At 35.6% G+C, this 20961-nt stretch overlaps 1 protein-coding gene across 4 annotated transcripts; it reads right to left on the bottom strand.

Moving 5' to 3' along the window:
- Positions 1–12344: 12344 nt before the first annotated feature.
- Positions 12345–19029, bottom strand: LOC103968485 (serine/arginine-rich splicing factor SC35). Of its 4 annotated transcripts, none has more exons than XR_010484378.1 (9): positions 18863–19029; positions 18696–18774; positions 18343–18594; positions 15114–15185; positions 13727–13915; positions 13481–13655; positions 13319–13397; positions 12809–13109; positions 12345–12718 (listed from the first exon to the last, which is right to left on the bottom strand). XR_010484378.1 is itself a non-coding variant. In XM_065094910.1 (8 exons), exons 1-8 carry the CDS (start codon positions 18936–18938, stop codon positions 13392–13394), a joined length of 744 nt encoding a protein of 247 aa, XP_064950982.1. In that variant the 5' UTR covers positions 18939–19029; the 3' UTR covers positions 13111–13391. The 4 variants fall into 4 exon arrangements, 2 of the variants coding, with proteins under 2 accessions (XP_064950982.1, XP_064950981.1); XR_010484379.1 differs by having other exon boundaries at positions 12345–12646; XM_065094910.1 differs by lacking the exons at positions 12345–12718; positions 12809–13109 and having other exon boundaries at positions 13111–13397; positions 18343–18405; positions 18511–18594.
- Between the last annotated feature and the right edge of the window lie 1932 nt (positions 19030–20961).

Below are 20961 nucleotides of genomic sequence, written 5' to 3'. Positions count from 1 at the left end.
GATGACATGCTTATTCTTGGGAAAGATATGTCTAAAATTGACAGGTTGAAGAAGGAACTGAGTGAGTCTTTTGCAATGAAGGACATGGGGCCAGCAAAGCAAATACTAGGCATGCAGATTTCTCGTGACAGGAAAAACAAGAAGATTTGGTTGTCACAGGAGAAATACATCGAGAAGGTATTGGAAAGATTCAGTATGAGCAATGCTAAGCCAGTTGGTTCTCCTCTTGCAGGTCACTTCAAGTTGTGCTCAGAACAGAGTCCGTCAAGTGATGAGGAGAATGAGAAAATGCAAAAGGTTCCTTATGCTTCAGCAGTTGGAAGTTTAATGTATGCAATGGTATGTACGAGGCCGGACATCGCATATGCAGTGGGTATTACTAGCAGATTTCTTGTAAATCTAGGCAAAGAGCACTGGGCAGCAGTGAAGTGGATTTTTAGATATCTCAGAGGGAGCTCTAAGGTTTGTTTAAGCTTTGGAGGTGGACCACCTGTGTTAACAAGTTACACAGATGCAGATATGGCAAGAGATATAGATACGAGGAAGTCTACTTCAAGTTATGTACTTACTTTTGTAGGGGGAGCTGTGTCATGGCAATCGAGGTTACAAAGGTGTATTGCTCTCTCCACCACAGAAGCAGAATATATTGCTGCTACAGAGGTATGCAAAGAAATGTTATGGATGAAAGAATTCATACAAGAATTGGGGCTGAAACAGGAAAATTATGTGGTGCATTGTAACAGCCAGAGTGCCATCCATTTGTGTAAGAACCCAATGTTTCATTCCAAGTCAAAGCATATAGATGTCAGATACCACTAGATTCGAAATGTATTTGAAGAGAAGCAGTTGCAGCTTCAGAAAATTCATACAGATGATAACGGAGCAGACATGTTGACGAAGACCTTACCAAAAGAAAGACAGGAGATATGCCGACAGTTGGTCGGTATGGCTTCACATTGAGGAGTCATGGGACAGCCTCCCTTATGGGCTGAAGGGGGAGGTTGTTGGGCTGATGGCCCATATTCAGCCCACAGCCCATACCCCCTCTTAACCTAACCCTAATTAAGATTAGGGGGGTGTGGTTGCTGCGTTTTAGAGGCAGATTAAAGCTATAAAAAGGCAGCAACGAGGCAGATCTTTGGAGCGACGAGATTCCAAAGAGAAGAAAGAGAACAAGGCAGAAAAGGAAGAGAAAGAAAGGGAAGAAGACAAGGACAATGCAGAGAGATTGTTCTCAATCATCTAGCAGTGTTCTCATCTCAGGTTAGATCAAATCTACAGTAGGCTCTTGCTGTGATTACTTGGGAGGTTTTAGATATTGTGGGCAGTGACGTGATCCTTGTATCCCAGTTATTCTCTTGTGGTTGTTGCTAGGGTTTTGGGCAAGAGATTAAGATTTGTACATTCATTATTCTCATAGTGGATTATCTCTAGTTTGCCCCGTGGTTTTTACCCTTCACATTGAAGGGATTTTCCACGTATATCTTGGTATTCTGTTTGATTGTGTTTCCATTTTATTCCGCTGCGTATTTTGGTCTTCTAGTATTTGTTCCTATACAAAGGTTATTCCTGTTTATATCCCCATCAGGAAGTTCTATTGGAATTGACCAAGAAGTCTAGGAGCTTACTAAAGAAGCTTGTCAGAACTCACCAAGAAGATCATCATAAAGTCCAAGAGCTTGTCGGGAGTCCGCTGGAACATTACGGAGAGATCATCAGAAATTCGCTGGAAGAAACCTAGACTTATGGACTTATTTAGCTTAGTAAATGTCTTAGAATTCGTAGTTAGCATATAATTGAGTTGGAATTGGGCTCAACTCAATTAGGAGCCAATTGAGCCTAAATTGGGAGTGATTTGGACTCATTAGGAGGCTCATTCAATGACCCAAATGTTGGGTCAGGCGGTGGCACCACCAGAATAGGTAGTAAAACCATCTATGAGTTGGAAAACTCAAAAAATTCGGTCTCTGAGGCTGTCAGGAAATGGTACCACCAGACTGGGTAGTGGTACTGCCTAGTGGCAATGTGTCAGGTGGTAGTACTACCAAATTAGGCAGTGGTACTACCCGTTACCCCGAAATCTCAGGGATTTGAATTTTGGCTCCAAGTTTTGAAGTCATTTGGGGTCTATAAATACCTCAGCTATTCCTGCATGGAACAACAAGAAATATGATCAAAAACTTTATGTTTCTAAAGTTGAAAACCATTGTATAGTGTAGAATCCCTCCTCCTAAAATTTAAAGACCATTCTAAGGGAGAGTGTAAGGGAAGCTTTATAAAAAGGGGTGTAAAGGTTGTCTCCTAAACCTATGAAAAGGAGAAGAAGGATGTAAAAGGGTAGTTGGTCTTCGCTCATTGAAGGAAAACTATTAGTGGATGCCGGTGGCCTCGACGGAAGAGGAAACGAGAGTGGATGTATGTCACGACGATTGAACCACTATAAATTTCGATGTATTCTTTCCTTATTGCAAATTCTCTTTACTACATTCAACTTTACTATATTGCAAACTGCCCAACCTTCTCTTCTCTACTTACTCAAAGTGAAACAAACTTTGAGTCAAAATCGATTTTTATCGAAATGAAATATTTTCCGAAATCGACGTTTTTACCACTACACTAATTCACCCCCCACCTCCCCTCCTCTCGCCCCCCCTCTTAATGCCGACTTGTTCCTAATAGTTGGTATCAGAGCTTCGTAATTTCTCATTTGGTTTAACAGCCAAGAGAAATGACTCTTTTCGGCTTTTAAGAAGGTCACTCTCTCATTCGTCCTCCCATGTTCAATGAGACGAATTACACATATTGGAAAACTCAAATGAGAGTTTTTTTACTTTTGTTGAATCTTGATTTATGAAATATAGTCGAATTTGGTTTTCAAAAGACTTCTACTCTAATGAACGAATGGAATGATTTGAAGAAGAAAAATTTTTCTTTAAATGCTAGAGCTATGAATGCTCTATTTTACGCCTTAGACAAAAATGAATTCAATCGAGTTTCTACTTGTGAAATGACTTTCGATATTTTGCACACTCTTGAAATCACACATGAAAGCACAAGTAGGGTTAGCGATTCGAAAGTTAATATTTTGATGCATGATTTTGAGTTTTTCAGATGGAACCAAGCGAGACAATTAGAGACATATACACCCATTTTATGGATATCATTAATATTCTAAAAGAACTTGGTAAAAGTTTTTCGAACCTTAAACTTGTGAACAAAATTTTACAATCTCTTTCTAAAAATTGGGATTCAAAAGTAACAGTAATACAAGAGGCTAAATACCTAAACAATCTTGCTCTTTAAGAATTTATCGGGTCATTAATGACCTATGAAATGACTTATGTGATACATGACAAACTTGAGAACAACCTTGCAAAGAACAAGAAGGATTTGACACTTAGAACAATTGAAGACAACTCGAGCAAAAGCTCAAGTGATGGTGAACTTGAAGTCCTCATTATGAAATTTAAAAAATTCATAAAACAAGAATTAAAGAACAAAAAAAAAACGTAACTACTTCCTCTGAACACAAAAAGAAGGAAGCATTTTGGGATGAATCGAGCTCATCCGAAGACAAGGAGCAAACAACAGAGGCGAGGTGACAAACTATGCCTTAACAACTTTCAATGACAAGGTAATCAAAATCTCCTTAGTTTACTTTAAAATTACTTAATGCTTTTCATGAGTTATTTTTAATTTAGTTTAGAAAAATTATATTTTTTTCTTGAAAATTACATGTTTAATAATGTAATGAAAATTTAAAAATAAAATGGGATCATGCTTACCTTTTTAGTGATTTTAAAAATAATCATGAAACTTACATATTTTATGATAAACAAACAAAATGATTTTGATTGAAAATACCTTATGAAATCATGCTTGATGTTTTAATAAAAATATTAAGAGACTTGAGATAATGCTTAATGAGTTTATCTTTCAAAATTATGCATGATGATTCTTGTGATTTATGGATTATCGATCTTTGCCGTACTGAAAGTTCATTTTTGTTTTAAACGTTAATGCTTGTTTTTATTTGGCATAAAAAATTGGGCATATTTATTTGAAATCAATCATATGAATTGAAACACTAAAAAAAGGAAAGCATTCTCCTTGAAAAATTTCTCTACTTTATCGATTTTTCAAAAAGGAGATATTAATGAATTTATCTATGTTTTTCTTTTTATGAATCTCTTGAAAATGATTTTGATTTAATGATTTGAATTTGAATGCGATTTATCTTGATTTTTTAAGATTTATAACTTGAAATATCTTATGTATGAATTAAGATATTATAACATTTGATCTCCTATGTTTCTTTTTTTACATTTATAATAGAGGAGATTTGTTGAAATAAATCATGTCTTGTGGCATTCATAATTTGATATTGATATCCTTCATATAATGATTTTCATATGACACCTTTGTATTTTTGTGATGACTTTGAACATTTACACCATTATGTTCTTCCTCTCTTCTTCTTGTTTACAATGACAAAAGGGGAAAGAAAATAGCTAGCATCTCAAGAGAACCAAATTTGCTAACTTGAATGATAAACTTAGACATCTTGATTTCTCAAATTTTAGACTTGAATCTTATTTTTGAATCAAAGATTATTTTCTTATCATTTCTTCTATATACAAAAGAAGAGATATGTCAAAAATCATGACTTGATCTTTCATTTTTTATGATTGAAATAATGATTGAAATATTGATGTAATTATGAATGATGATTTGGTATTATGCATGCAATACTTTAACTTATGATAATGATATATGTAATGATGAAATATTCATGATGAAAAAATTGTTTTGACATTCATGACTTAATTTTTCATCTTTGTTATTTATCCTTATCATGATTTGAAGATTGTAGTAAAGGGAAATGAATTACACTATTGTATTGTTATTGCCTTCTTTTTTACAATGACAAAGGGGTAGAAAAGTTGTTAGTTTGCACATCATAAAGAGAAGCAAAAAGCTTGCTCATCTCAAAAGATGCAAAACTTCGCCAACCTTCAAATGTATAAAATTTGCTAGCTTACATATTCCAAAATTATGTAAAATTTACTAAATTTGCTAGCTTGCACAAGTCAAAAAAATGCAAAAACACGCTAGCTTGCATGTTGTAATATTTGTAAAATTTTGCTAGCTTACTCTTTGCAAAGGAAGCAAAAAATCGTACTTCTCAAAAAAGAAGAAAGAACTTGCTATCTTGAACATCACTAAAAATTACTAGCTTGCCTATCTTAAGAAGCAAAAATGCAAACTCGTAAAATTTACAATCTTGTAAATCTTTAAAATTAATGATGATTTGGTGATTATGCATGTTGTAAAGTAATGAAAAATTTACTAGCTTGTATGTTACAAAACTTGCTAGTTGCACTTTTCCTTTTTGTTGATGAAAAAATGGGAGAAGTTATATTGATGATCATGCATGGAATAATGTATTGAAAATTTGATTATGCATAATTTTATGTTTCTAGGACTCATAATGATTTCTTGATTAAATTTTCTTTGACTTCAATTCAGCTTGAATTCAAGGTTCTATCAATATGGCATATTGATATGGAGAGTTTATTTAAACTCCATCATCAATTGGTTACCATCATCAAAAAGGGAGAGATTGTTGAATCTCGGATTTTGATAATGAAATCAATTGATGTGTTTGTGAACTAATAAGTGTTTTGAGTAACACAGGGCTAATGTCAATCAGAAAAGGTAAATTAATTAAAGCAGGAGGAATCGAACATTGGGCCAGAGTAAACATATCAGAAGATTAGACGTCAGGCCAGAGGAACGGTTGATGTATCGGCAGAAGGCTTCAGGCCGTGAATTCGGGCATCGGGCCAAGAAGATTGGACATTACGCCAAGAAGATTGGATGTTATGAGAAGACAACATGCTGATTGGGCAATATACTAAAGGAGAGAACGATACGCTGAAGGATTGGACGAAACGCCGATGAACTAATGACATGTCGGACAACATAGGATTCGCTTGTAATCAATTATTGTCTAGATCGAGTTAGTTTAGAGTCTAATTGAGTCGATTTAGAATGTAATTAAGCCAACTCAATTAGGGACCAGTCGGGCCCAGGTTTGGGCTGTGTTGGGCCAAGTGGATGGCCCAAACAGTTACCGAGTAGGTGGCACCGTCGTGGCACAGTTTTCAAGACTATGTCAAGCGGTGGCACTGCCCAAACACAGTCTCCAAGAGACTGTCAAGCAGTGGTACCACCAATCTGGGCAATGGTACTACCCAGTGGGAGGGTGTCAGGTGGTGGTACAACCAGACTAGGCGGTGGTACCGCCAGACTAAGCGATGGTACTGCCCAATATTAGTGTTGTAGGCGATGGTACCGCCAGGACTCGGGAAACCCGGGATGAGATATTTTTAGGCTCCAAGTTTGAATCCACTTGAGGCCTATAAGTACCCCTCTCATCCCTGGTTAAAGAATACAAGTATTGAGAGCAAAAAGATAGAAAAACTCTGTTGTAATCTTGTAATAACTCCTCTCAAATCTCCAAGTGTTAGTGTAGTTTGAGAGATGAGTGAAGGGGGTTGTAAAGGTTCTCTCCTAAACCTGTCAAAAGGAGAATCGAGTTGTAAGGGTGGTTGATCTTTGCCCATTAATGAAAGGTCGATAGTGGATGCCGGTGGCCTCGACGGAAGAGGAATCGATGGAGTGAATGTAGATCACGATGACTGAACCACTATAAAAATCTAGTTTGCATTTCTTTTGAGCAATTTACTTTCATAACTTCCTCCTTAGTTCACTTTCAAAGTTAAGCATTTCTGAAACAAGTTTAATCGAAATGAAAGTTTTCTAAAATCAACGATTTTTATCTACTATACTAATTCACCCCTCCCCCCTCTTACTGTCAACTCATTCCTAACAATTGATACAAGTGCTTCTTATCATGCTATACCACGGAGGGAGTTTTTTGCTATATACGGATCTGAAAATTTTGGTGTTGTCAAGATGGGCAACTATGGCATGACAGACATCATTGGCATGGGTGATATCCATATAAAGACCAACCTCAAGTTGGTGCTTAAGGATGTGAGGCATGTGGTTGATTTGAGGCTGAATTTAATTTCAGTTGGAAGATTAGATGATGAAGACTATGATAACAGATTTCACAAAGGGCAATAGAAGCTCAGTAAGGGTTCTCTTATCGTGGCTAGTGGAAAGAAATGTCATACTTTGTATAGGTTGCAGGCCAAAGCTTGTGGTGAGTAGTTAAATGCTATATAGAAAGATTTCAGCATGGAGTTGTGGCATAGGCGACTAGGACACATGAGTGAGAATGGACTACAAGCTCTTTCCAATAGAGAGGTATTGCCAGATCTTAGAGGTACACATTTGAATCCTTGTATTGATTGTTTGGCTAGTAAATAAATAGAGTTTCATTTACTAGTCCAGCTTTGTCTAGAAAAATACATGCCTTAGATTGTGTTTATATAGATATATGTGGTTCTTTGAGGACAAAAACTCCTAGTGGATCTGTTAATGTTCCTTGCATCAACGATGCACTTTATTTTATCACATTTATAGATGATTTTTCTAGAAAAGTTTGAGCCTATGCTATAAAGACCAAAGATCAAGTTATTAATATCTTCAAAAAGTTTCATGCCAAAGAGAGATAGAAAGGCAATTGAAATGCATAAGATCAAATAACGGTGGTGAGTACATATAATTATTTAATAATTATTGTATGTCACATGGCATCCAACATGAGATGATAGTTCCTGATACACCTTAGTATAATGAAATTGCAGAGAGGATGAATCGCACCATTATGGAAAAGATCAGATATATACTTTCACAGGCCAAGCTACCGAAAAGGTTTTGGGATGAAGCTTTGAGGACTACAATTGATGTAATTAACTTGTCACCATGTACAACACTAGATGGTGATGTTGCAAAGTATGCATGGTCAGGGAAAGATGTTTCCTATAGGCATTTGAGATTGTTTGGTTGTCATGCATTTGCACATGTTCTAGACAATGAGAGGTCCAAGTTGGATGGTAAGACTAAAGAATGTATTTTTCTTGGCTACTTACTTGATCAATTTTGTTACAAGCTTTGGGATCCAAAAAAGCAGAAGGTGTTTAGAAGCAAAGATGTGGTTTTCTTTGAGGATCAAACCTTTGAGGATTTAAAAATGAAGAAACCAGCTAAGTCTTCTATAGAAGGATTAGCATATTATGACCCAATTACTCCTCTAGCATATCAGGGTGATGGGGGAGATGTGCAGAAAGATGGTGTAGAGCTCGATATTGATCTACTTATAGGACATGTTGAGTAAGAAAAAGTTGGAGAGCAACTTCCCGTAGAACCTCAATTGAGAAGATCTTCTAAACAACGTCAACCTTCCAAAAGATACTCTACAGATGAGTATGTGATACTTACTGATATATATGAACCAGAGAGTTACTATGAAGCAATTGAAAGTGAGTAGAAAAAGAAGCGGTTAATTGTCATGCAAGAATAGATGGATTCTTTGCAAAAGAACCACACATATGATTTGGTTCAACTACAAAAGGAAATTAAGGCCTTGAAGAACAAGTGGGTTTTCAGACTCAAGAATATTGTTTTCAACCAAAGTACAAAGCTAGAGTAGTTGTGAAAGGCTTTGGTCAAAAGAAAGGTATTGACTTTGAAGATATTTTTTCTCCTGTTATTAAAATATCTTCTATTCGTATTGCTCTTGGTATTACTGTTAGCCAGGACTTGGAGGTTGAGCAGTTATATGTGAAGACAACTTTCCTTGATGGTGATTTGGAGGAGGAAATTTATATAGAGCAACCAGAAGATTTCAAAGTCAAAGGTAAAGAAAACTTTATCTGCAAGTTGAGGAAGAGCTTGTATAGGCTAAAGCAAGTTCCAAGACAGTGGTACAGAAAGTTTGATTCATTTAGACAGAAAATGAATATAAAAGAACGACTTTAGATCATTGTGTATACATCAAATTGTTTGGTGAGGATTTTATTATTCTCTTATTTTATGTTGATGACATGCTTATTCTTGGGAAAGATATGTCTATAATTGACAAGTTGAAGAAGGAATTGAGTGAGTCTTTTGCAATGAAGGACATAGGGCCAGCAAAACAAATACTGGGCATACAGATTTTCCGTGATAGAAAAACCAAGAAGATTTGATTGTCACAGGAAAAATATATCAAGAATGTATTGGAAAGGTTCAATATGAGCAATGCAAAGTTAGTTGGTTCTCCTCTTACATGTTACTTCAAGTTGTGCTCAAAACAGAGTTCATCAAGTGATGAGGAGAAGGAGAAAATGCAAAAGGTTTCTTATGCTTCAATAGTTGAAAGTTTAATGTATGCAATGGTATGTACGAAGCCGGACATCGCATATGCAGTGGGTGTTACTAGCAAATTTCTTGCAAATCCAGGCAAAGAGCACTGGGCAACAGTGAAGTAGATTTTTATATATCTCAGAGGGAGCTTTAAGGTTTGTTTAAGCTTTGGAGGTAGACCACCTATGTTGACAGGTTACATAAATGTAGATATGGTAAGAGATATTGATACAAGGAAGTCCACATCATATTTTGTACTTACTTTTATAGGAGGAGCTGTGTCATGGTAATCCAGATTGCAAAGGTGTATTGCTCTCTCCACCACAGAGGCGGAATATATTACTACTACAAAGGTTTGTAAAGAAATATTATGGATTAAAGAATTCTTATAAGAATTAGGGCTGAAACAGAAAAACTATATGGTGAATTGTGACAGCTAGAGTGTCATCCATTTGTGTAAGAACCTAACTTTTCATTCCAAGTCAAAGCATATAGATGTCAGATACCACTGGATTTAAAATGTACTTGAAGAGAAGCAGTTGCAACTTCAGAAAATTCACACAGATAACAACGGAGCAAATATATTAACAAAGACTTTACCAAAAGAAAGATATGAGATATGTCGACAACTAGTCGACATGGTTTCACGTTAAAGAGTCATGAGATAGCCTCCCTTATGGGCTGAAGGGGGAGGTTGTTGGGCTGACAGCCCACAAGTTTAACCCATAGTGGGCTTTAATAGCCCATAGCCCACCCCCTTTCAAGTCAAACCCTAGATCTAATAAGGGGGGTGTGGTGGCTACGAAAATTAAGAGAAAACTATAGTAGCAAGGGAGAAAATTATAGCAGCATCTTGATTCAACAAAAGAGGAGAAAAGGATAGAAAAATAAAAAGGAAAAAAGACAAGGACAACGTAGAGAGACTGTTCTCAATCATCCAAGCAGTATTCTCATATCATGTTAGATCATATCTATAATAGATTCTTACTATGATTACTTTGGGTGAATTTGAATATTGTGTACAATGACGTAATCCTTATATCTTAGTTATTCTCTTGAGATTGTCGCCTGAGTTTTGGGCAAAAGACGGAGATTTATATATTCATTATTCTCATAGTGGATTATCTCTAGTTTATCCCATAGTTTTTACCCTTCACGTTAGAGAGGTTTTTCACATAAATCTAGTATTCTATTTGATTGTGATTTCATTTAATTATACTGTGTATTATGGCCTACTAATATTTGTTTATATATAAAAGTTTATTTCTCTTTATATCACGATAATTTTTTATAATTTTCTCTTTATATATAATTTTAACTGATTTATGTATAAAGATATGATCGAAAAATCATAATGAAGTGGAGACTTTTCATATTGACTACGTTGTCAAGTATTCTTCCATAGAGTATAAAAAAATTATCAAGTATTCTCTAATAGAGTATAAAAAAGAGGGCAAATGATATCATAGGAAGGCAACTGATATTGAAAAAAGACTTATACATGATCTAATTAGATAAGATAGAACAGTTAGGTATCATATATACCCATCAAAACCTAACGAAGACGGGATATAAATAAGGATAATTGAAATACTTGTTTTATGATTGACCCAAAATAGTATATAGCCGAAACCCAAATCAGACAGTGTAACACTATGGCTCATTAATTTCCAATCCAAGTGGCGTGGAAATCAGACAGTGTAACACTATGGCTCATTAATTTCCAATCCAAGTGGCGTGGAATCAGAGATTGGGAATTGGTCTGTGCCTAACTTGTTGTAGACGTCAAATATATGAACATATCACCCACCGGATCTCCTCTTATTTAGGTGCAGGTTCGAGTGAAACAAGTCTTATCAGTTCAATTGTCAGGGCTTGTAATTGTTGGTGGATCCTTCTATGTTGCCTTTTCAAGTATATTCCTAGTTCAATAAAAAAAAAGAAAGGAACTGTGAATGGTGTTTTGGCCAAAAGGGCACTTTGCTGATCTCCAACTTAACACTTCCAATGCACCAGTTTCTGTTTCTACTACCAATCGCCCAATTTAGTGCACTGCAGTTTGACATTGCAGGTTTCACCTCTCTCTCTCTCTCTCTCTCTCTCTCTCTCTCTCTCTGTCTTCATAGCATCTCTATTATCTATTTTCCACCCTCGTGCACCAGTTTTAATATGCTAAAATTTGACATTGCATGTTATCTAATACCTATTAATTGCATACCTTACTTTTATATTTATAATAAAAATATTATGATTGATAAATATTTTGAGATTCCTAAAGTCAATATTCTAGGAGGATAATTAATAATCCTTGATTTCATCAGACGAAATACACAACAAACGTTAGGCATGCATTCTTACGGATATATTTACGGACATTTGTATGTGCCTATTGCGCATCAGAAACTTGTGTCCCTCCATAAGAATATTCTGAACCTCAAAAAAATAAAAAGTTCGGATGCCCCAACACTCAAGAGAGCTATTTTAAATGCCAGAACCTTTACAGACAGACAATACTCGTATGCTCTACGGATGTAACCACATATGGAGATGAGTGTAATGATCTTAGGCATGAACAAAATAAACTGAGACTTGTAAATTACAAGTATCATCAGAACAAAATGAAGTAAAACATTATTTACAGAGAACTAGTAAATCCAAAATAGCAGAAATGAGGCACACAATACTATATATATTTGTCCAAACAGATTATGGATCAATTGAATCAAAAACTAAAAAGGGCAAGGTCACATACACAAGAAAAGTCTAAACAAATGGAAATGATCCATAGCAAAATGTAACAACCACCGGTAACAGCAGTTGAAACAAGGCCAATATAACCTAGAGGAGGTAGCTTCCAAACTAAATTGTAACAACCAAATTGGAAATGATTTCTGCAGCTACAATAACAAGTTCCATAGCCTAGAGGTAGCTTACATGCTCAACCTCTTCCATTTAACAGCTACAGTCAGTTAATACTCAATGTTCAAAGAACAGAATCAAGATCATAATCTTAGCAAGCAAACTAATTGCAAGACCACAAGAGAATAATGATATAAAGCAACCTCTATAGATTGTTCCAACCATTTGATTGTTCCATACTCATAAGCATGCAATTGTTCCATAACATAAGCCTATAATTGCTGGTACCCGTTGTCTTTGTGTCAGACCATCAATCTACAAGTCTTCTGACAGCAGCCAAACCATCTAAGCATGCAGTGGACAAGGTTGGAAGCACAAATTGCTTCAAATTAGTGTCAGATGGAAATCAATTGTGCACCCCAGCACGGCTTCTGCATCACATCCATGTGCAATTGCATATCCAACTCTTCAAAAGGCATCATGTGTTAATTGAAACAGGAAATGGCACGATCATCACTGCTAGCACTACTCTTTAGTGCTAAAAAGGTTGGAAACAAATTACGGTAACATAATTAGAATGAAAGTAAATCATATGGACAAGACCAATAAACAAAGATATGATTCTTACCAACTCAAAATCAATGCATGTAATTAAACACCTCATGATGCATACTGGAACCCTCTTCTTGTTTCTACAATGTTGTGACTGCAGAATGACATCACGAGCATCAAACGAACAGCATTCAGTCACCAACAGCTCAACAGCACCATCAACATTCATCATCACCATCAACATCACCATCAACATTCATCATCACCATCAACATCAATAATGAACTAAGATCATCGGCCAGAACATCATCAGCAAGGAAACATCCTTCTGATATCATCTCGTCAAATGCCACATCAGCACTTTCACGAACAGATAACTAGAAAAATGCACAATGCGGTCTATCATAAGTTGCAAGATTATCAAAAGGATATAGGTCCAGAAGAAAAGGGAAGAAAACAGAGTATCATGTTCCATAACAAACAAAGCACTCCAGAACTAAAGCTGCAAGTCTCAGAAACTAGTTTAATACCAATAACTAGCCATTTAAAAGCTAAGATTAAGTCTAGTAAAGCACACATATTCAACCTTAACAGGAGTCCACCGAATCCAAAGTTAGATAGCAACGGTAATACACATCCTCCAATGCATAAGCAGCATGTTAATCCTGTAAGATAGCAGTTACAATTAACAATATAGTAATACAGCATCCAACAAAAGAAAGTGAAGAAACTATGCAATTATAACAACCTCATTTAAGCTGCGAGAAGATGGACTCCGGGAACCAGTACGGCGAGCCAGGGGTGATGCACTTTTTGAAGGTGGGGAACGTTCACCACGGCTACCTTTCTCAGGACTTGAAGGAGGTGTTCGGCGGGGCGTCAGGCTCCTTTCAGGACTAGGACTATGCCTAGCCGGTGAGGCACTGCCCACAAGAACAAGTTACTTCAGTTTGCATGATAAAATAGCACTTAACTGGTAGGTCCAATATGTTACCTGTCATACGAGACACTTCGACTCCTTCGATCATCTCTACCACGGCCTCTAGAGTAATCAGGGCTTGCACTGCGGCTGCGGCGGCGATAATCCCTTTCTCGATCATTGTACCTGTCACTCTCGTACCTACCTCTGCTTCTACTACGACTTCGCCTCCTATAATCCCTCTCTCGGTTACTGTCTCTGTACCTGGTAAAGAATCACGATGAACAAAGAAAATCTAGAAGGACCAGGAAGCATCTGAAGTATCAATCGGATGCTCGGTGATTTCACTTGGTCATTTGAACAAGTTTCATGGTTTTTAAGAACCAAGTCGCCAAAAGGAACCAACTCAAGCACCCAAAAAAATCTATAAAATGTATGAGTTTTATAAATCACCCATGTGATTTTTAAACTCAGTCAAGTCAGTATTAATCAGCCCAATCCAGCCTATTTTCTTGGACTTTGGTGCAACTTAACCAGTAGAGTTAGTCCAATGCATATAAATTTTAATCCAGGCAAGATCTTACCTTGTGGCTTGTTTCAAGTTGCTTAAACGAAGCAGGAAATTCATTCAAATTTGTGAGTCCTGTTCATACCAATTGCAAATACATCTGGTGTTTTGGTCCAGGAAGTATTTTGAAACTCGTCACTGATGAAAAACATCAAAGAAGAATTGAAAGAGTAGACTCTTTCTATTTTGCTTCCTTTTGATGTTTTGCCATGTCTATGCAATGGTGGTTCATGCTATTTTTTTTTCTTTTCTGTTTTGTTTTCAAGTTCTGATGCTTCTTTATGTTCCATTGTTGTCTTCTTGTTTGACTATAGAATGATCTATTAACCACCAGTATTTCAATATGATACTTATAACTTTGCACTAACCAAGGCTACATGTGTCATAGCAATATTATAAAATAGTGGTGGTTCTTTTTCAGTTCTTGGTCCTTGTGTTCCTTTAAAGAAAAAAATCTTGACTCGGCCAAGCAAACCTTGGCTAAAATTTGCGAAGAGAGGAAATTTGATATAGAACTCAACAGGACTTGATGAATCATCCATTGATAGTCAAAACCAAAGATTGCAATTTTGCTTGGATTGGTTCGTGCAGACCAGGTCCCTTTTTGTAAACCCACGGCTTAAGGTTTAACGCTTACGGCTTAATGTTTAACACTAACATTAATTTTAAAGGGGCGGGCCAAGCCTCTTTTTTTCCCCACGACATAGATGTCGTCTTTTTAAACCATGTTTAATGTCAAGTGCTCAGGGTTGTCACAGAACGCAACGCCTGATGCCTCTCGCATGCACCGGAGGCCTACTTACCCATGGCCCATCACTGGCAGGCCTTCTAACACTAACAGATACAAATGGGCAGATCCCAGAAAAGTCATTTTTTTTCCACAAGGAGCTGTACCTGGGTCGAGGGCTACGGCTTCTTGACCTGCCCCTCGTCTTTGGAATTGCCTCAACAATTCTTCCTTTATGACTGCAGTAGAAGACAAACATGATCACATGCAACTATTATGATTTACACAGTATAAACATAATATAACAAACTACAGAAAAACAGATGCAGTATAGATATAATGTTGCACTCAAAAGTGTGTTATGTCAAGATTAATCAAACCACAAGTCTGCAAAAATAAAAGAAAAAACAAGACAGGACAATCGAAGCAGACATCACTAACATTATTACTTCTATACAATGTGAGGATAGTTAGGACAGACTCCCAAATTGTTTCCAATCAACCAACCACCAAGCACTGTGAGGATAGTTAGGACAGATTCCCAGATTGTTTCCAATCAACCAGCCACCTCAGGGACAGCATTCAGGGCCAAACAAAAACAACTTTAACAACAGAGCAAGTCCCCAAAACACATTACCAAGCATAGGTGAACATAAGAAGTTCTAGGTAATTTAGAATATTCACCCATGTCTATTAGAAATTACACCTCTAACAAGCACTACTTCAGTTTGAACAGAAGTAAAAGCCTTCAGAATACTGCTAATATTATTCTATTAAGCTAAGAAACTTTATTGTACAAAGAAGAATATAATGGCTAAGCATGACTCTAGGTTTACAAGGAGTTGTATATATAGGGTAACCAAGGCCCACGTTCATTGTTATAGAACTCATTCCAATTATTTACAAAATTCTTCACATTACCATGGAGTAAGTCTTACAGAAGTCCCTGTCTATCTGTCAGTAAAATAAATTGTCTGCTTCTATATATAGAAGTCTACCATAAATAAAAATTAGTGTTAAACTAATCAAAGAAATGCAATTTAAATGCACCAAATCCCTAATCCAAACAACAAAAGTTGTGTCATCCCAACTATCAATTTGGAATCAACAATGAATATTTACCATCCATTGAACTCTGCATAGGCCACTATCGCTAATCAAATTACAAGCAATTAAATCTCAATTTATTGTTTCTCATAAGGTTTCCTTAGGTTTCTCATCTACCTCGTGCATCACTAATACTAATCAACTCATTTTGTCTAACCAAGACATTTATAGGTTTCTTGAATGATTTTCCATCATTTTATTATAACCTCAAACATTCATCTCGACATTCTCATCTTAACTTCGCTAGCTTTTATATTAAGTGAAGGCACAAAAAGTCAGATCTAATGCTTGTGCTGATTTAGACATAAGTCATTTGTATAAATAAATGAGATCAGAAGAGAATTGAAGCTTATTTCTCTCACGTATCAATGAAAAGGGAACAAAGTTAGCTCCTCAACTGGAGATTCAATTGGGCATTTTCCATAACATTAAAAAAGAAGATAAGAGCATATGTAAAGTACTAGGGAAACCTGGTACCATCTTCACCGCTTTAAAATCATGCCAAAGCACCTTCTAAATGCTCCCTTACCCTTTTTTTGATAGATATATTTCCAAGCAAAAAGCACTCTGTTTGTAATAACTCAACTTATACTGTGTGATGGTTTACATAATTAACCCAATTAGATAATCACTAACTCTAGTAGCACATCTACCGCATACCACAACCTCTTAATAATCACTGCAGTAACAATGGCCAAATGAAGCCACCAGTGGTCTAAATGGAGGCCTCTAGTACCACAACTACCGCATACCACAACCCCATAATAATCACTGTGGTAACAACAGCCAAATGCAGCCACCAGTGGTCTAAAAGGAGGCCACTAAGACCACTATGAACATTTTAAAAGAGAAACAAATTCCAGGTTCTATAGTGAATTAACTTGGCAATTGGGTTTATGAGGGTGAAAGTAAGCCAATTTGGGCTGATATGTCGAATAAATCTACCACGAAAGTTCAAATGATTTGGGTGGGATTTACTATGTTCCTTAATCCATATTAACTTAAAAAGAATTTAGTGTGCTTTTTAATTATGATATCCTAAGTTCTGCATGATCATGTTATGTCAATATTTTGGTACAACATTTTCTACATAATTACACGTATAGCCCACAAATATAGATATCCAACTATCTCATTTTGTGCAAAACCTATGGCAGAGACTCTAGCAGAAACAATACTTACGGTAAGAATATTCACCAAATTCTAGTATTATAGGTTGTTAATTTATGCTGGTTGCCACTTTGAATTCAAGCTGCTTGGTGCAGCACTCTCTTTCCAGTGTCACCTGAAAGTTTCCACCACTATCTTTAAACTACATCCAACTTGTAACAATGATCAATAAAGAAACCTATTTGAGTATTACAACACTCTAGTAAACCAAGAAATTATGACTCACAACTGGACTCACTCAGATCCTCATGGTGGAGAAACAATGAAATGTTTTCAGAGAGGAAAACGATCATATTCAAACAACCAACCTAAATAGCTTAACAGACTACGGTAACTACCTCCCAGAGAATAACATATAGAACATACGCATATTGTTCAATTCTACAAAAACGTCCTTACTCAACTTCATTCAAATAGTTTCTAAAGTTGACCAATGGTAGGAGAACAAACATGGTAGCTTGTTCACACAAATTCAACCCAGGTCACAAACAAGACATATTAATAGACTCATGCTTGAGACCTTACAGTGCAAGGATGCATATATAGGAGTGATTTAACTTCTAAAAAAAATTCTCTTTTTGATTTTTATGCTATCTGTAAACCAAATCTAGATAGAATTTAGTTAAAGATTATTAAAGAGTAGCCATGTTACATGAAATTTACTGTTTATAGCTTCTCAGAGTCGCAGTAATCACTTGCACAGGTAACACAGACGAAAAACCAAACCATCACATATGACACCACACATTTTTTTACCATTATATTCAAGCAACATGTAGGAACAAAAGTAATGTCATAAGTACACAAGGCAATTAGGTACATCAATAAAGAAGCAGAAACCCTAAAATTACAATGGGGCAAAAACATTTTAAGTTGTATTTTTCAGATTGAAAAACACACAAGAAAGAAGACAATGTGGAGTGAAAAGAAACGTAGCAGGAAAGCATTCCCAACTTGATCCAATCTGCGTTCAGGTTATAGAGTTCTATCTAAAGAAAAATCCACCATAGGACTTCCCCCTTTTTAAAGGATTTGGAACTCAAAAGTGATAAAAATTAATTAAATAAATACGATTTACAGCTTTTGCTAACAAACAAACGAGCAATTATGCACACTTACATTCGTTCAGCGTTCGGTCCATATTTTGCAAATTGAACCATAATATTCCGCCCATCCACATTCCTCCCTAAAAGATCAAAAAAAATAAAATAGATATCAACATAAATCTCAGATCTTGAGCTATAAAAAAAAACACTCAACGAAATCATCAAGAAGAAGAACAGAAACTTGCCATCGAGCCTTTCAACAGCCTTCTGTGCCTCATCTGCATACTTATACCTCACAAAAGCAAACCCCCGCGATTCTCCACTCCTTCATAACCCCCCCAAAAAAACCAAATAACAAAATGCCAGCAAAATTAGCAACAAAATAGTCCAAACTAGCAAACCCATCAAAGGACAAGCATCGCTCACCTCCGATCCCTTGGAATGAAAACGTCAACCACTTTACCATACCGATCAAAGAGTGGGAAGAGATCATCCGCCGTGGTTCCTGTGATCCAGAAAACGGACACGTCAGAACTATGCATATATCAAAAGCGACGGGAGAGCGTTCGGAAGCAAAGGCGGGATGTGCTCACGGAAGCTGATGTTGAGGACGAGAAGGGAGTAGGTGTCCTTGATGTCCGGCGGCCCCGATCTCCCGAAGTGCGACATGGCCAACGACGACAAGAAGGGGTTGGAGTCTAGGGTTAGGGTTCCCAAGGAGAAGCGAAGGCGTCTCGAGAAGTTGAACGAAGGATCGAATTGCCAATGACACGAATAAGTGGTGGAGAATTTATAGCCCAATACAAACAACGAAACCTGGATGTGGTGCTGACGCTGCTGATCCGAACCCGTTAGTTCGACCCACTATTACGGATCGGATCTTCTTGAGCAACGCATGGTGGTTCCGGGTCGGATGGAACGAACGGTTCAATTTATCAATAATTAATAATTAAGTGTTATTCACATTTTCATATATATAATTTTACTGTCATATATCTCATATATATGGTTATGCTGAAATTTAAAATAATATATAGGGTCCTAAGGTTAAAAAATCTCTGATTAATTATAATTAGATTAATTTTACAATCCTAACAATCTAAGGCTCATTCTATATCAATAGGATCATTATAGAAGATCTAACAAGGTGATAACTTGTCATAAAACTACTTACAATATTTTCAATATTGAGTTACTTGCTTAAACGAATGCAATTTATAAATTGATAAAAAAAATCAATAGTTTCTTTTTAAAACTGTGAACCCATCCTAATTTATTTTTTCAAGCAAATCCGTCATATTTCTTGTTATTTCACATCGGATAATTAGTTCTGATTTAGTTATTATTATATTTTATTAAATTAGTGCAAAATACATAGTTTAGTTTATGTTGAGAAAATAATAAATTAAAACTTTCTCTAACAAATAAACTCTTTTATTTGATCTTTGTGTTAATGCTGTTTAAAACAGATGTATGGATTAAAAAAATCAAATACTGAAAATTCGAATATGTAGAGCTTAAATATTTTTGGAAAGTTTTATCTGTATTAATTTCGTGATTTTTAATTCAGAAATTTGAATTGCAGATGATTTATATGGAAAATCTAGTATTCCTCAAGTGGTAATTGTAAATTTCCAAATTTTTAAAAGAAACTTTCTGAATATGGATTATGCTTAGCAAAGCATTCTATATCATTTGTTTTCTTTAAATCATAAAACTTTTCTGTATTTAGAAACACCTATTTTGAGAAAATAAATTTTGGTAAAAAGGAAAGAAGTTTGAAATTCCATCCGATATTCTCTTTTCAGAAATTTTTTTATATTTCAGAAAACAATAGTTATTGTCTTTTTTAAAAAAATTCCAACAAAATATTACCATTTTTTAAAAGGAATTAGATGATTTGAAAATAAAAATATTGACATTATTGCCATTTAATACATTCAAAGTAGGGTCACAACGGAACACAACACCATATAGCTTAATTCCTTCTCCTAATTGCCCTCCTAAGTGCCAAAAAAACCAAAAAGGGAAAGCATGGATCTAACAACAACGATTTATTAAAACATTAAGGGGGAAAGTTTAACTTTTTACCCGCATACTTTAGCAAATGTAAAAATATTATTTGTATAATTCAATAATTTAAAGTTGATTTACATAAAACTATTATATTACATGTCTCTATCAGTCAATAAAAGTAAAACCTAATAATTAATGATAAGAATCCCTAAGAGATTATATTAATGGGAGATACTCTCCTAATTACTTATCATAGATCTTATGCTATTGTCTATAAATAGATATGGTCTCTTAGAATAAATAATAATACACTCACAATAATTGAATATGTAGACACGTAAATAGCGGATACGTGAAAGTGTGGATCCGTGACATGATTGAGATATTATAGATTTTTCCTCATCTTCGCTTAGTCACTTGAACTAGTCAATGAGAGATTACATATCTTCTCTCATATTCTCTTTATCCCTAAATCTATCGATCATAGTGGTCTTGTGAAACATAGGAAGAGATGATAAGGCGAGTCTAGTTCTCTTTGTAAATCGACATCACTATAGATCTCGTGCAAAGAAAAGGTACACATCATAATCTTTAAATCTATTATTATTTGATTTCTGATTTTGACATTAAAGTCTATCACTTAATAATAATATATTATAATTTTTATACTAACAAT

The sequence above is a fragment of the Musa acuminata genome, chromosome BXJ2-2 (genome assembly GCF_036884655.1).
Source record: "Musa acuminata AAA Group cultivar baxijiao chromosome BXJ2-2, Cavendish_Baxijiao_AAA, whole genome shotgun sequence".
NCBI classification, from domain to species: domain Eukaryota; kingdom Viridiplantae; phylum Streptophyta; class Magnoliopsida; order Zingiberales; family Musaceae; genus Musa; species Musa acuminata.
The sequence above is the reverse complement of the archived record's forward strand: the minus strand, read 5'-3'. Positions and strand labels throughout refer to the sequence as shown.

Excerpts from the sequence above, each read along its gene's own strand:
- LOC103968485 (XM_065094909.1), bottom strand. The coding sequence starts at position 18,938 with ATGTCGCACTTCGGGAGATCGGGGCCGCCGGACATCAAGGACACCTAC. Across the intron at positions 18,595-18,695 it reads TTCATTCCAAGGGATCGGAG|GAGTGGAGAATCGCGGGGGT; the intron begins GTGAGCGATGCT and ends GGGGTTATGAAG. Across the intron at positions 13,656-13,726 it reads CGAAGTGTCTCGTATGACAG|TGCCTCACCGGCTAGGCATA; the intron begins GTAACATATTGG and ends TCTTGTGGGCAG.